Source organism: Drosophila montana, unplaced genomic scaffold (assembly GCF_035044405.1).
Source record: "Drosophila montana isolate Dmon_TW-CO22-7 unplaced genomic scaffold, ASM3504440v1 contig_2481_1, whole genome shotgun sequence".
In the NCBI taxonomy this organism is placed as follows: domain Eukaryota; kingdom Metazoa; phylum Arthropoda; class Insecta; order Diptera; family Drosophilidae; genus Drosophila; species Drosophila montana.
In genome coordinates, this window is record NW_026997351.1 from 1774005 (window position 1) to 1790123 (window position 16119).

Consider the following 16119-nt stretch of genomic DNA (forward strand, 5'->3'; position numbering starts at 1 on the left):
TTTTGGTCAAGAATATATGTATACATATTCTTCACTATAATATCCGTTAGCTTTATCATCGTCTTCTAACTATTGCATATGAACAGAAATGCGAACGTGGCTATATCTTCACGTCTGTTGATACTGATCCTTATGGGATCCCTTTAAGCGTTACACACTTCTTGATATAATCATAATACGCTCTACGAGGGTGTTAATTATATACCCTAGGGTATACAACGCCGCCAAGATAGAGCTTTCAGGAATTCTACGAATAAGCACTTCAAGCGATATGCTCGGCAATCTAAATACTGCAATGATGACAGTTCTGTCAATGTTTAAACAAAAACCAAACCCTAAATGTGGACTTAGTAATCTCTAATTGATTGATTTAGAGGGACATTCGCTCTGGAATTTGAACTTCGTTAGTATCATTGATATAGCCATAGAGCGCTGCCCTATTGAAATATGAATTCGATGAAATGTCCAGAACCGTACTTATAGAATGTTATCCAATTTAATGCTTCCATGGTTGGGTAATCGTGGGCGTAAACCGATATTTGTCGTAGGTCAGTCAATCATAAAACAGCATGAATACTGATTACCTTCCCCCGTCCCTTCCCCCGCATAACCAATTTACAAAGGTCTTAATAGTTCTTGAGTTTTACCTTATCGCTGGAACACGGTTCGACGCAGCTGCACTGGATCGTTACTAATCCCAGGCATAAGACCGCGTTCGATAACACAAGTCATTGTCTTTGCCTTCATAAATCAGGGGTATATAAAATACGTAACCGCCTTCCTTGTTTTATTTATTGATAGAAAATCCCAAATAATTTCTTATCTTATCCCAGATTGCTTACGGCTGTGGCTCGGTTAGTTGATGTATTTTTAAATATTTAAAGTACTTGTCGGTGATCCAAATTTAATATATGTTATTTGCTATAATTCGATGCCATTTAATGGGTAAAAGAAGACGAAGTTTCTTCTCGCTAAAGTCAAGCAAATGTTTTTTAATTTCGGATATACCTTTTACACGCCAAGTTTTTATATTCTTGTTATATATGTTATACCATATGCATTTTATATACATATATACCATATGCATATATTCTTGATCAGCATCAACAGGCGAGTAGATATAGCCATGCCCGGCTCTTCGTTTATCTATTTCCATGCCAAACTAGTTTCTCAGACATATGTAAGAATCGGCCAGATCGGAGCGATTCTTCGAAAATTAAGTTCTTGTATGAACAAGTTTTTTGTTTCAATCGATATCTTGACCAAACTTGGGATTTAAGGACTTCTATATGCTTCCTACATATGAACAATCTAATCCATTTATTATATTACTAGCGGGTATAACCCGGCCTTGCCCGTGGCACGTATGTTATAAAATCAAAAAAGCTTTGAAAATGATTTTGAAACTGATCGGACGGGAATCAAACGAACTCTTAAAATTCACCAAAAAAATCTTAAAAATGCATTTTCCACCGAAGGAGTTTAGATTTTGCGAGAAATGTGAAACACGTCTCTAATGATTTTTCTTATAGATCTTTGGAAATAAATTTGAACACAAAACGTCATCCACCAAATCTTCGACCCCCATTTGCACCAAGGAGGGATGGATTTTTCAAAAAGTGTGAAACACCCCTCAAATGAATTTGAATATAGATCTTTGAAAATGAGTTTGGGGCCGATCGGATGGTAAACAAAAAACTTTCATACAACCGTTTTCCGCCAATTTACCACTGTTGCGGGTGGAATTTTCCAAATCGCTGAAATACGTACTTCTTAAGTTCTTATGAAGAGCTTTGAAAATAAGTTTGAAGCAAATCGGACACAACTTAAAACTTCGCACAAAAAATCTTTAAATCGCATTCCCCACGAAGAAGTTTGAATTCTGCGAAAAGTGTGAAACACGTCTCAAATGATTTTTCTAATAGATCTCTGAAAATGAATTTGAGTGCGAAACGTCACCCACCAAATCTTTGACCTCCATTTCCACCAAGGAGGAATGGATTTTTCAAAAAGTGTGAAACACCCCTCAAATGAATTTGAATATAGATCTTTGAAAATGAGTTTGGGGCCGATCGGATGGTAAACAAAAAACTTTCATACAACCGTTTTCCGCCAATTTACCACTGTTGCGGGTGGAATTTTCCAAATCGCTGAAATACGTACTTTTTAAGTTCTTATGAAGAGCTTTAAAAATAAGTTTGAAGCAAATCGGACACAACTTAAAACGCCGCCCAAAAAATCTTTAAATCGCATTCCCCCCGAAGAAGTTTGAATTCTGCGAAAAGTGAGAAACACGTCTCAAATGATTTTTCATATGGATCACTGGAAATGAATTTGAGCGCGAAACGTCACCCACCAAATCTTTGACCTCCATTTCCACCAAGGAGGGATGGGTTTTCCGAAAAGTGCGAAACACCCCTCAAATGAATTTGAACAAAGATCTTTGCTATTTTCGCTTCGCTATTTTTCCACACTTGCGAGTGGAATTTCCCGAAACCCCGTCTTAACGTGCACCTACATCACATAAGGTAACTACAGTGAAAATTTCAGCTTCCTAGCTCTTACGGTTTGGGCTGTGCGCTGATCACCAATCAGTCAGTCAGTCAGGACAAACAGTTTTATATATAGAGATATAGCAGCTATATTATAGTATACTACATCATATATCTGTATATCGCAGTTATATTATAGTATATATATCTGTATATATTAGCTCTATTATAGTATAGTATACTATATCATATATCTGTCTTTGAAACAATAGGTGGGTAATAAAACTTTCGTTTTATGGCTCTTAATAAAGAGTTTTCCAAAAATCCAAGAACACTAGGTCTTAGCTTCCTTAAGGGCTAAGAGCTGTTAAAAGAAAGTCGTCGAAGACGTCTTGAATTAAGTTTTAGAGCGTCTCTTTTTAGTGTTTGTCTTCCAGCGTTGTCTTATTTTAGACATAAGCATTGATTTGTTCTAACATGTATTATACTTATATCATAAAGCACGACATACCTGAGGACATGTCCTTGAGTATGTCATCGAGCAAGACAAAATTGCTGGCCTAAAAAATCCTTTGAGTTTTGATAACTATATACTTTTATTTACTCACTACTGTCAAAGAATAACATTATTTATCACATAGGTATGCATCAAGTTGTATATATATGTATCCAATTTAGGATGTCCTAGAATATAAAATCCTCATCGCAGACAAGCTCCATATTGCTCAGACTGCGCTCGAAGCACTTAATGCGCTGATACCACTGCGGATCCTGGGAGTTGATCGACTCGGGCCGCCCCATGTTGTGCCTGTAGAGATATTCGGCATGTCCCTGGCCGCTGATGCCATTAACGGTACAGGCCACAAACTGATTGTACACCTTGGACTCCCAGTCGCCGCCCACATAGCGTACAGCGCTGTGTTCCACACGTATTTGGACCAGATAGGCGCGCTCCGCGGTATGCACTATGAAATTCTGATGCTGGGGCGGCGTGCCCTTCTCCCCGTAGGAGTACAGCTCAAAATTGCTAGCGGTGATCGGCTGATAGACTCCTTGGGGCGTGCACACATAGCCCACCTTGAGCGAGGATAGAAAGAAGGAGGGCTGGCTAAGATTGCCAACGACCATGCTGCTGCCATCGTCTAGCAGCAGGGCAAAGTAGACATAGCGATTGATGGAGCTGAGGCAGCGTTCAGTGCCAAAGCTATGATCCCGAAAGCCGCGCAGCTCCAGCTGCAGCCGGCTCTGGCCGAGCACAATGCTGCCGGAAAGCTGGCCATTCTGCTCATAGTGCGTACGCTTCTCCACAATGTGACCGACGCTCTTGAGCATGCCGTAGAAGCTATCGTTCCAGGCCTCGCGCGCTATAGAGTCGGCAATCAGCGATGAGCTAAGATCCCGATTGTAGTTAAAATGTTCCGCCGTGCTTGTGAATTTCATATCCAGCTGCACATCCACCAGCTGCTCATCGTTCGTCTCCGGCTCGTTGATCATGGAGCGTCGCAGCTGTCCCACATATTCGAGTCGCCAGAAGCGCATCGATTCCTCCGGATAGAGATGGAAGCCGGCACCACGAAATTCGGTGCTCTCCTCGTTGCCATCGCTGGTAAAGTGCACCATGTCCGGCAGCTTGGGCAGCGAGTACAAATGGCCATCGGGCAGCCATAGATATAGGGCCGCCTTCAGCACGCCGCGTCTGCGACGCTCCAGCGACACCATCAGCTTCTGGCCAGCTGCATTGGCAGCCATAAAGCTAACCACATCATAGCTTTTCGGATCGTTGGTCAGCGGCTGCGGACGGTCCAGCGTGGCCAGATGCGCCGCCGAGCTGAGCTGCTCCTCGTTGCGTTTGTAGATGCGATAGCGCAGCTGGCGCAGCACAAGCAACGCAATGCCATACTTGATCCTGTAGAATATGCCCTTGCACGGATATTTGCCAAAGATTAGCGCCGACTTGCGGCTGAGCAGCAGCAGCGACAGGCCAAGCAGCACCGCCAATAAGCCAAGCAGGGGCAGCACCACCATTAAGCCAAGGCTAAGTAGCGCCGCCATCAAGCCAAGGCCAAGACAGATTATCAGGAGCATGTTGCTCGCACTCGACTAGCGTTTACGTGACTGAGCTGTTTCAGGCGACGGCAGGCCAATGCATTCAAAAATTGTCGGCGATAAGCAGTCAACTTCCCCCCACAACTCCCTTCAGCCTGTGCACGCAATCAAGCCACTTGGTCAGGGCTCTTATCAAAATGGGCCTTATCAGTCGGCCACATTCAGGCAACCTTTCCCTTACTATGCCAGCAAAACTGTTAGCCATTGAAACCGATCGATTGCTCAATTAATGCTGCATTTGCTTTTGGCCATAAATCAGTTAACAATTTGTTTGTTTAATTTATGTGTGTATCATAAACCCAACCCGTCCGTCGTCAACGATAAACACTAAATTCTTTTCCCGCTTCTTTTGTCAGCGCAGCCAGAGACCTAGGCACAGTTATGCTATTCTTGTATACACACATATTATTGTTGTATATCAACGAGCTTTTGCCATGGGCAGCAACAATATCCTTGCTTATACTCGTTCACAATTTGAAATGAGTATATTCGTTCTGCCCGTCTCTCTGCTTCAGCGCGTTTCTACGTCGCAATTAACGTTAGAGACTTAAAATTTGGAATATATATAGTCGTGTATGTACTCGTGTCAGATAATGTCCAGATTATATGGTGCCGTCCAATAGGGAGTGTCAGAGGTACAATAACTCAATTTAGAACGCAGGCTACTGATATGGTGCTTTAAAGATCGATCCAAACAAATTTGTAAAAGCACAAGGAACTTTAAGGAACTTTAAACTTTACGCTCTATACATGTGCATATTGTATGATTGTATTCGAATAAATTTAAATTAATTTCTAATATTAAATCAAAAATTCGATAGACTTGTTTCGCATTTATTCACTACTCCTTGAAGTATACACATGAATAGATGCGTGCATGGATTGCGTTTTCCAGCACTGCCAATAATTATTATTAACCGTTAAGAGCGTTGCCAACAGCAAAGCCGTATGCGATTTGCGACTGCGCCAAAACTTTTGCAGTTTTTCGAGCTGCTGTTGCCTGCGCTCGTCTCTCTTCGACTGGCAAAACAACCAAGCTAAATCAATAAAAACATAAAATTAGTGTGTAAGGGGCATGCAACAGCAACAGCAACAGCAACAACAACAACAACAATTGGCACAACAGCGTTTGGCGTGAAGCACAATTTAGAAGCAGGAAGCGCGGAGCTCAAAGCAGCAAAAGTGTCCCGTAGTGTCCTTGCTTCCCGTTACAGATTCGCAACATTTACAGTTACACACAAAAAACGAGAGCAAAGGGCAAAGGAAGAAAACGGAAAACCAAAAACAACAACAACAGCAAAGAAAGTTATCTGAAAGTAAGTTACAAAAGCAAAAGAACGAAATTAAAATGTACAAAACAATACGGCACGGCGAGAACAGTTTGCAATATACAATTTTGCCGCAAAACGACGATTTTCGGATTGAGGGCAAACTGACAAACGCCAGCTGCTTGGCAGCAACTACTTCCGCATCCACGTCGAATACGTCCGCCACGTCCTGCACGTCCGGGTCGGGCGCCAAGCGCAGCTCGTCGGCGGCGCCGCGCAGACGTCGCACATTCTTTGCATATCTGGGCCTGATCTTTGTCTGCACGGTCATCATTGGCGCCGTGCTAATACCGTTTCTGGTGTCCGCCGAGTGCTTGCCCAGTCCCGCGGAATGGTTCCTCAAGACGAAGGCGGCGTTCACGCACAGCGCCAGCGGCGGCGAGAGGCAGCTGCCACATATTGCTGCCGGAAAAGGAGCAACAGCTGCGGCTCCAGCTCCGCCAGTGGCTGCCATGTTGGGCCAGAATGTGGGCAAAACTGTGCAGATTGTCAATCACAATGGCATTGAGCAGTTCGTATTGAAGCTTGACAAAACTCAGCCAGCAACAACAACAACAACAACAACCACAACAACGGCAGCAACAACAACAACAACAACTCCTAGCATGCAGACAACTGAACAACAGCTTCCGGCCAGCACCGTACGCTCAGCCTTGCCAGCAACATATTCAACACTGGCAACAGTTGCCACCAGCACCGCCGCCGTTGCCGCCGCCGCCGCCGCCGTCCCACCGCTTAGCAATCGCCTGGCCGCAACAATAACCACGCGCATTATACAAGTACCGCTGCTCAAGTCGGCAGCCAAGAAGCCCATCATGCCGCCCGTGCTGGCCAAGACGCAGAGCACACAGCTGCAGCAGCAGCTGCAGCAGCAACAGCAGCAGCAGCAGCAGACACAACAACAACAATCTCAAGAGGAAGAACAACAACAGAACAGAAGCAACATCGCTTGGATGAACACACGCTGGGCCTACATAGATCCATCCACATACGTCCAGTGGTCGGTAAGTATCCAGCCTGTGTGTGGTTGGCACCTGTGGCCTCGGCCTGACACCCACTCCTCACTCACTTTCATTCGCAGGGCTACAAGGCTGAGGATAGCGTGCTGCTGCCCGCATTACTTGGATTTGCACTTATTGGCATGATTTTAATTATAACGGTCTGCCTGGTGGCACGCAACAAGCGCACCATTGTGTCCTCTGTGCGCAAGCGGAATCGTAACGTGAGTACAAATGCATTTAATTACCATTAAATGCTTTTAAAATTCGACACAATTGACCAATATTTGTAATCCATCCCTCAGACTACACACTTTGTTAGGGGGAGCTCTAATCCCAGGCTACCTGTTCGCAGGCTATAATTGCTTAGTCAAAGGCCATTAAAGGCAGTAGTTTTTTTAAATAATGTCGATTTGATAGATTAAAACCAATGTGGTCTCTGTCTCTTCTTAAAGTTTAGTTCGCAAGCCTGGTTCGAGCCGAGAATAAACCATTTTATTATAAAATAAATTTGTTACATCTCCAGGCTGGCCTTTATCGACATTAGTCAATTTTTCATTTTCAGAAAACATAAAACTTAGATTTTAAATATAAAATATTTCATCTTGAACCATATAGTCGTAACAAATTTATTAAATTACGTTAAAAATGACATGATCTTAGAAAAATTATTGAAAAGAAGCCCGATTTGGTCACGTTGTGGGCATGGAAAATCGAGCATATGTTTTGGACAATCATAAACATCCATTTTAATTATTATTAACGTTAGACTTGCTACAACTTTAACATTAACACAACGAAATAAATTTCCTCAAAGGTTAAATAATGAATAAAAAATACGCCCAACTGCTGTCTTAAGTAATAGTAATTAACTCATAATTGTCGTTAAGGATATAGATACAATTTTAGTATCAATTTCCCTGTTAAATATAGCATTAGTTTATCAATACCCTACGTGCGCGTTTAGTGAATTAAAATATATTTGAATTTCAACCGTTATGTTCGAGTAGTGCAATGAGCGCGTATTAATGTGAATGGCAAAAATGAAAGAGAACATTCGGTTAGACATTTGTCTTCTCTGCGCATGACGTCAACATGAAAGCGTGAATAGGTTGTGCTAACAAAAATGTGTATTTCAAGTTACATAGATGGCGTATCCTAGCATAAGCCTTGCCGTACATCCGAGTATGTGACATCACGCGTGTAACGTCGCCGTGGCCGACCTTTTTTTTCGTGCTTGTTGGCAGAGTTGCAAAATCGGTTATGACGCCTTTTGTGTCTATCGATAAGCCAAACAGACAACGAATTCCACGTCACTGTCGGCTGGCACACGAAGCAAACAAAAATCAAAAACGGACATCGTGGCCAAACATCGTGACATCGACGATTGGGTGCCCCAACATAATATTGTGGCGCTCTGGGCGTGTGGAAGCGAGAGAGCATATCATTAGCCGGCAATACGTAAGCGCTACGCTCTGTGTGCGCAAGTGAGCAGGCAATAAATAACAACGTGAACAAGTGGTAGTGAGCAGAAACAACAACAACAATACGACGGATACACTATTGCCCGTTGGAGCCGAGAGTCGTTTGCGTGGCAGTTTTTTTTTCTGTGTTGCTGTTGTTGCTACCGCTGGCTGTATGTTTTGTTGTACTGCTGCGGCTGGTGGCAGCGCCGTTGTTGTTGCTTCTTGGCTCTGTTTGCCAGTAGGCCGCCTTGGCATTCACACACACAGCGTTTTCGGTGAAACGTAGCCACACATTCATTCAGTCAGTCAGTCAGTCAGTTAGTCAGTCACTCACTTACAGGTGAGCAGCAGCAGCAGAAGCAGCAGCAGCAGCAGCAGCAGCAGCTAAACTAAAAGCAGGCAGGCAGCAGAGGCGGCTGGACCACAGGCGCACTGGAATAAAAAAATAAATAAATTTAAATTAAATTAAAAAATAAAAGTGTTTAACAAGAATAACAAAAAGAAGAAGAAAGACAATCACTAGAAATACACAACTGGAAGACGCCTACGTCAGCAAATTGCAGCACAAATTCCAATCCTGTAAGCAACAACAATAACAACAACAAACTCGCTTGTCTAGTGAAAAGCAAAAAGAAATTTGCTTGCGTGTGGCGCTAGCAGCGCTGCCTCTCTCTTGTGTATGTGTGTGCCAACAGGGCAAATTTGTATTGTGTGTTTTGTTAGTGTGTGTGCATGTGTGTGCGTGTGCGTGTGTGTGTGCTGCTGTTGCATGGGCTGCACAGGCTACACAATTGGCATTTGCATGCACATGGCCATAATTCCGCGGCCGATGTCAGCTGCTGCTGACGTTGCAACAGCCACGCGCACACACCCGCACCGATAGCGTGTGTGCGAGAGAGACAGGGCGAGTGAACAAGCGAGAGAGAGGCAGTCCGTTGATTGCATTCACCGAACACTAATTCAACTTGCAACATTGCAGCAACTAGCCAGAAGAAACAACAACAACAACAACAAGAATAACTATGGCCATCAAACCGGGAATCGGCCGCAAGACGAGCAACAAAAATCCACCGATATTGAGCCATGAGTTTGTCATACAAAACCATGCGGACATCATCTCCTGTGTGGCAATGGTATTTGTTGTCGGACTGATGAACGAATCGACGGCATCGTTTGCCAGCGCCTTCATATCGCTGCACCACAATGTGAGTGGCGAGGAGGCTAGCCGGGAGCAGCCGTATGGCAAGCCGTACACGTATATGGCCGGCATTAAGGACTATTGTGCGATATTCTTTTATACGCTCACCTGCATCATTATGCACGCCATCATACAGGAGTTTGTGCTGGACAAGATTAGCAAGAAGCTGCACTTGTCGAAATTCAAGCTGGCACGTTTCAACGAATCCGGCCAGCTGGTCGCCTTCTATCTGCTCTCATTCGTTTGGGGCACGCAGGTGGCGCTGCGCGAGGGCTACCTGGGCCAAGTGGCCCAACTGTGGGAGGGCTATCCGGCGCATCCGATGAGTTTCCTGCACAAATTCTACTTTATCATCCAGCTGGCATACTATCTGCACATGCTGCCCGAACTCTATTTCCAAAAGGTGCGCGCCAAGGAGGAGCAACAGCCCAAGATCATACATTCCATAAGCGGATTCACGCTCATTGTATTGGCCTATACGCTCAGCTTCCAGCGTCTGGCGCTTGTGCTGCTCACGCTGCACTACTTCAGCGAGCTGCTCGCCCACATATTCCAGCTGATTGGCGTCTTTGATCGCGAGGAGCGTCTGGCACGTGCCAACATTGTGAACAATGTATGCTTTGTCCTGGTGCGCTTTGCCACCTCGGTGATTGGTGTGCTGACGCTCTACTATGGCATTGGCAGATCTGGCGGCAGCTATAAGGCGCGTGCGGTAATTGCCATGATTGGCCTGATCGCCCTGCAGGGCTATCTGGTGTACTCGTTTATCACCGAACAGTTGCGCGCCAAGCGGGAGGCGAAGCGTGAGGCTAAGCTGCTGGCGGCGCAGACCAAGAAGGCGAAGGCCCCCAACAAGGACAAGGTGAAGCGCAAGAAGGAGAGCGATCTGCCCGAGGCCGACCAGGCGTCGCCCAGTCCCGTCAAGCAGAAGCTCAAGTGAATCCAGCTATGCACAGCTGCAGCTGTGCAACAACAAAATCTTCCGCACACTTCCAGACGCTCAAGCAACAAACAACAACAACAAACACAAACGAACCGAACGGACTTTCAGCGAACTCCAGCATTTGCTACACTAGACAACACAACACATGAAACATTTTTATACTGTCGCGCTGCATTTACAATATTCTCTCAGAGCGGAAGCTATTTGTAAACCTAAATGTTTTGTTTCATTTTAAGTTTATTTTTTTTTTTAAAACATTATTATTACAAATTACAAATATTTTTTATTTGAAATAAACAAATTTTTTATTTTTATACATGAATGCGAAAAAGAAATCAAAATTATATGAACAAATGTGTTTTCCGTCTCTCTCTCTCTCTCTCTCTGTGTGTGTGTGCGTGTAAATGTAAATGAGAACTACAAAAGCAATGTAACATATATGTATGCATATGTATGTGCGCATTGCTTATATGTATGTATGTATGTGCATATGTTTGTGTGTACATATATCAAATACTTTTAATGTTAGTTTATCATTTTGATCGTGTGGTTTTATACGTCCTAATGAATGTAACGAAAAAAAAAGAAAACAAAAACAAATTGCTAAATATATTTTGTATAAGAAAAATAACAAAGATTACAACTTTTTTATCCAGGCTTGCGGGGTAGGGGTTGACATAAAACTTGAGTTTTATTACTCGAAACAATGAAACTCGGATTCTATTGAATACAACACTAAGATTTACTTAAGAACGCTTCTCTCTCCTTTTCTCATGCAGGATATTGAAGAGCAAGGCGCCGAAGATAATGCCACGCTGCTAACAACAACAAATCTGTCCGACGATGATTAATTTAAATGTATATTCCAAAACAAAAGCAGAAAGTAAAAACCAAAACTTCATCCGTACGTGTGCCCCTTTTTTTCGGTCGCTTATTCATGTCTTTTTGTTTTTCTTATTTTTATTTAATATTTGTATCTACATATTTTTATGATATATACATATATATATATACAAGAACATACAGGCATATTAAGATAACAAATTTTTGATCAAAACAAAAATTTAATTATTAAAGAAAAAGAAAAACAAAGGAAAGCTTGATACCAACACAAAAGTAAAGTTATATACAGCGTATTTTAATCAAATGTACCTTCTACAAATAAACAAGTATGTGCGCCATTTATGCAGCTTAAATTCTTAAGCAACAAATAGAATTTCCTTGAAATATATACACACATATATAGATATAAACTGTTTGAAATGGGCGCACATAGTTGTCTATTTGTATTTGGGCTATACCTAAGAGCATATTTAGTCTATTAAGTATTTAAAAAACTTTTCAAAAAAAAAACTGCTGTCCAAGCTAAGCTATGCATAAGAAACGCAGCTCGCATAATGTAATGCAAAGTTGACAAATTTATTGGCACTCAAGCAATTTTCATTGTTATGTTTCCAAAGTAAACAAAAACCCGAACAAAAATCCAAAAAAAAAAAAAAAAACCTAGAAGACTGTTTCTTGAAAACACATATTAAGGATTCTTTAAATAAGCTGTTACCATATATCATATTATTATTTTTTATTTTTTGCACTGAACTCTCCGTTTTGAAATAATATTTTTTCATTTATGCTCGATTGTATGTGTGTGCGTGTATGCCTGTTTACATAAACAATTTGCATACACTTATTAACTTATACAAATATTTATATGTATACATAATTTTTAGCACAAATATTAAACGATCTTTAAGCTTAAAATGCATTTAAGATGGCAAATTTTGAGTGTTGCAAAAAAAAAACAAACTTATCAAAAACCTTTGTCACGCACATTTCGGAAAGGGTGGTGGTTGCTAGAGGGTGGGGCAGGGGTAGGGGCATGAGATGGACGTAATTCTGTAATCATTAAGTCGCAGTCTATATAACTCTCGAGCACAAATATATTGCAGCAAATGTTTTTGAAACATAAGTATTAAGTTTTCTTCTCGGATCGGAGCAGAAATTAGATGTGGGAAAATTAGAAATGGGTTAGCTTCTAGATCATAGTTCGATTGATAAGAAAAGTAATACTATGTACACTGTATACACTGTATACACTATATATATTTATGAATATGTATGTATAACTGTATAACTTATATGTCGATCTATATAACTGTGTATAACTATGTAAAAATCATTGAGAGCTGTAATTTGAGATGATCTGTATTTTTGTAAGCATAATATTTAACAAAAACAAAAGAAAAACCTGTGTGCTATAAGGCGAGCTGGGCGTGGCATGGCGCACTCACAATTGATTTGCTCATTATACCATGTACTATATACATATATATATATATTTGTGTGGTACATATAAAGAGTATTTGCTATAATATAGGACAATTCCACGACGGCTTGCATTTACATATATACACAAGCACGCATGCATAGGTGCATATGTGCATTATCCAATAAATCAAATCAAAGATTCCAAAATGGATAATATATCCTTCATATATCACTGTAATTGTTATCAATAATTTGCAAAGCTAAACAATTAAGTCCATATATACCAGAGAACTACGCAAACATTATATACATACACACACAATTATAAATATACACACATACATATACAAAAAATATATTAAACAAAAAAAAAAAGAAACACAAACACTATATTGAATGTTTTTGCTTGTTAAAGTGAATAAAATAATAAAGAACAAACTAACTGCATAAAGTATAAAGATTTCATTACGAATTTCAAAGAGTTACATACGTGTGTATATCTATATATATATATATATAAATATAGCTACAAACTTTGTTTTTCTTTCAGCTTAAAAACTAGAATTACTGACGAGCTTAATCTATCGCTTAAGATTTCTGTTCCTGCTGCGCCCGCTGCTGTTTGTCGCGTTTGTTTTGCTGCGCCGTCAAATGATCTTGAACGAAACTCTGAAAATTTTGCTCCTCTGTTGTATTCTTGGCATCGGCTTCTGACTCCTCTGTATCTGCATCCATTTGTACCGGCACCAGACTGGGCGCCATGAGGAATACACTGTTGTCCGCATTGGTTGTAGGATCCTGCAAATAGGTATGTACAAGTAATTAGGTAGGTCTTTCTTATATTATTTATAACTAACGCTCAGATTTAGGCCCATGGGCACTGCTGTGCCCGCCCCATCGACGACTGTCGCTGGGAATGCAATGGCCTGTTGGTCGGCCAGGCGCTGTAGACGCATCTTCTCATACACCGGCTTGTAATCGCGCTCGTATTCGTTAACACAGTCGAGGATGTGCTTTATCAAGGTGGCAAAGCCAATGCCCGTTTTGGCTGAGACACCGCATGAGATTAGATTCTCGTAAAATGTGTCAAGTGTAAGCGACATAGTGCGCGTCAGATTGTTGACGTAGCTGTGCTCCTGTTCCAGTGCATCCTGGAACACCTCGAAGTCGGTCATCCATTCCTGCACAAAGCTGCAGTCCTTCAGGTCAATCTGTTTCAACGACAACATTATTAGCCTTTTAAGAATCTGTTTTACTCATTTCTATTGCACTCACCTTGTTGAGCGCTATCAGAAAGGGCAGCCGCGTCTTGTACAATATGGAACAGGCGTACAGCATATTCGACATGAATGTGGTGGGGCAACTGGAGCGCACAACATCCATAACATAGACAACTATTGTGGGAAACATGGTGGCCAGGCCCTCAGTGATAATGCTGCCCGATGCCGACCAGGTGAACACCTCAATTTGACCGGGCGTATCGATGATGCACCATTTGTGGCCACGCTCGCCGGCGCGACGCACTAGCTCCGCAAATTTGGGCATCTTGGTGGTGAACATGTTCAGCGCAGTCACAATGCCGCCATTGGGGCCCAGCTGATATTGTTTCATCACCTCTCTGTAGTTCACCGTGTCGCGTATGTCAATATGCGCTGCATAAGGAACTTCACGGCATGCGGGATCGAGGTTGACCACATACGGATTAAACTGCGCCTGGGCGTGCTGGATGAGACTGCGCGTAAACGTTGTCTTGCCGGAACCGGCCATGCCAAGCACAATAATGCAAACGGGCGAGTCCCGTATGCCCTCGCTGAGTGTCAGCGCCTCCAGATTGATGTCATCAATGCCAGGATTAGCATTGCCACGACTGGTGCTGCCATTGCTGCTGCTGCTGGATGGTTTCGTAGTCATTCTTACTGCAGCTTGCGGCAAAACAAAGTTGCACGTTTAAGAATTTGTAAACATTCACACTGCGACGTAATTTTGCAAAGGCTGGCAGCACTGCCATGTATCATTTTCGTCGATGTGGTGGCTCAGAGCAACCAGTTGACAATAGATAACGGACCATTAAGTGCTGATGCACATGCGCTTTTTAACACGAAAGGCTTCATTAAAAGTGTGCTCGCCGAAAATATATAACTGAGTAGCTACCTGACAATAGATGGTGACACATTCTTCACATGCGCACAAATCTCACATAAACTTTTTTAAGATATCTGGCATTTAAAATTCAAGTAATGACAACAGATGGCGGCACACAAACCAGGTCAATTTTAAAAAAAAAAGTGGGCATTAAAAGTTTTTACGCCAAAAATATAATATGTTTTATAACATCGGCTTTACTGCAAAAATTAGTTGCAGTGCTGCCAATGGACAATAGATGGCGGCACAATGCTTGGCAAGCGCATGCGCTCTATACTCATCAATATTTTCTAAATGTCTGGCACTTTAAACGTAAATATGGACTATAGATGGCGGCGCACAGCTTTTTCAAGAAAAGTCAGCTTGCGCGAGAATTTAAATTTAATTTATTTAGATAAATAATATTAATTTTAAGATCAGCTGTTACTACAGAAATTATCTAGTTGCTTTTGCCATTCACACTAAGACGTCCATTGTTTCAACTATGTGGCAGCCTCTCTTTGCTTTTTTCCGCGATTATAGAAGCACGTTTCGCAATTAGGCTGCAGAAAAAATATCAAATTTTCACGCGCTAGCTCTATGAACCCGAGCGGCGCAATCGCAAGTCGCAGCACAGGCTGTGGCAGGCGCTACATGCATTGTGCAACTATTCGCTGCCACTCCCCAGCGGTCCCGAGTGTGCCGATCATGAGCTGTGGCAGCACCGGGTGCTGGAGAGTCAAGGAACGCTGCCAATGGCTGCCACTGTAACACAGGAGCAGGTTCAACAGGTAGTCAAAGTGGTGCAAAAGAAACACTAAGAACCGCATTATATGCACATGGCCAAGTCACTGCACAGCTTCGGCAAGGCGCAGCGGGAGGCACAGTCTGCCGACAGCTCCCGTGTGGGTTTGTTCAAGTGCTGCTGCGCTCACTTGGCCAAAAGGTAAGCCAGTGCATCCATCAATTTTATATGGCATTAATGCCAGGATTAGCATCCCCACGACTGATACCGCAATTGCTGCTACTGGGTAGGGATCCGTAGTCATTCTTACTACAGCGTGCGCCAAAGCAAAGTTGCACGTTTAAGAATATTCGCATTGGTAAAGGCTGGCCACTCTGCCATGTACCGTTTGAAGCGATGTAGTAGCTCAGGGCTACGCATTATGCAAGTCATGTCAACAGATGGAGGCACAAAAACA

General features: G+C 42.5%; 4 protein-coding genes across 4 annotated transcripts; 2 read left to right on the top strand and 2 right to left on the bottom strand.

The window, feature by feature from the left end:
- Window positions 1-3069: 3069 nt before the first annotated feature.
- Window positions 3070-4616, bottom strand: LOC135428458 (uncharacterized). The gene has a single exon (XM_064682452.1). It carries the CDS (start codon window positions 4575-4577, stop codon window positions 3177-3179), a length of 1401 nt encoding a protein of 466 aa, XP_064538522.1. The 5' UTR covers window positions 4578-4616; the 3' UTR covers window positions 3070-3176.
- A 961-nt stretch (window positions 4617-5577) lies between these two features.
- LOC135428545 (mucin-5AC) lies at window positions 5578-12081 on the top strand. The gene is made up of 3 exons (XM_064682612.1): window positions 5578-6930; window positions 7008-7148; window positions 11311-12081. The coding sequence occupies exons 1-3, from the start codon at window positions 5947-5949 to the stop codon at window positions 11380-11382; spliced, it is 1197 nt and encodes a 398-aa protein (XP_064538682.1). The 5' UTR covers window positions 5578-5946; the 3' UTR covers window positions 11383-12081.
- Window positions 8221-11166, top strand: TRAM (translocating chain-associated membrane protein 1). The gene is made up of 2 exons (XM_064682613.1): window positions 8221-8969; window positions 9370-11166. Exon 2 carries the CDS (start codon window positions 9413-9415, stop codon window positions 10526-10528), a length of 1116 nt encoding a protein of 371 aa, XP_064538683.1. The 5' UTR covers window positions 8221-8969; window positions 9370-9412; the 3' UTR covers window positions 10529-11166.
- Window positions 12082-13243: 1162 nt separating the features above from the next.
- Window positions 13244-14772, bottom strand: LOC135428544 (GPN-loop GTPase 1). The gene is made up of 3 exons (XM_064682611.1): window positions 14072-14772; window positions 13654-14007; window positions 13244-13594 (listed from the first exon to the last, which is right to left on the bottom strand). Exons 1-3 carry the CDS (start codon window positions 14705-14707, stop codon window positions 13385-13387), a joined length of 1200 nt encoding a protein of 399 aa, XP_064538681.1. The 5' UTR covers window positions 14708-14772; the 3' UTR covers window positions 13244-13384.
- Window positions 14773-16119: the final 1347 nt, after the last annotated feature.

Coding starts and splice junctions, on each gene's coding strand:
- LOC135428458 (XM_064682452.1), bottom strand. CDS start 4,577: ATGCTCCTGATAATCTGTCTTGGCCTTGGCTTGATGGCGGCGCTACTT.
- LOC135428545 (XM_064682612.1), top strand. CDS start 5,947: ATGTACAAAACAATACGGCACGGCGAGAACAGTTTGCAATATACAATT. Junction 6,931..7,007: donor CCACATACGTCCAGTGGTCG/GTAAGTATCCAG, acceptor TTTCATTCGCAG/GGCTACAAGGCTGAGGATAG. Junction 7,149..11,310: donor TGCGCAAGCGGAATCGTAAC/GTGAGTACAAAT, acceptor TTTCTCATGCAG/GATATTGAAGAGCAAGGCGC.
- TRAM (XM_064682613.1), top strand. CDS start 9,413: ATGGCCATCAAACCGGGAATCGGCCGCAAGACGAGCAACAAAAATCCA.
- LOC135428544 (XM_064682611.1), bottom strand. CDS start 14,707: ATGACTACGAAACCATCCAGCAGCAGCAGCAATGGCAGCACCAGTCGT. Junction 14,008..14,071: donor TTCTGATAGCGCTCAACAAG/GTGAGTGCAATA, acceptor TCGTTGAAACAG/ATTGACCTGAAGGACTGCAG. Junction 13,595..13,653: donor CCATGGGCCTAAATCTGAGC/GTTAGTTATAAA, acceptor ACCTATTTGCAG/GATCCTACAACCAATGCGGA.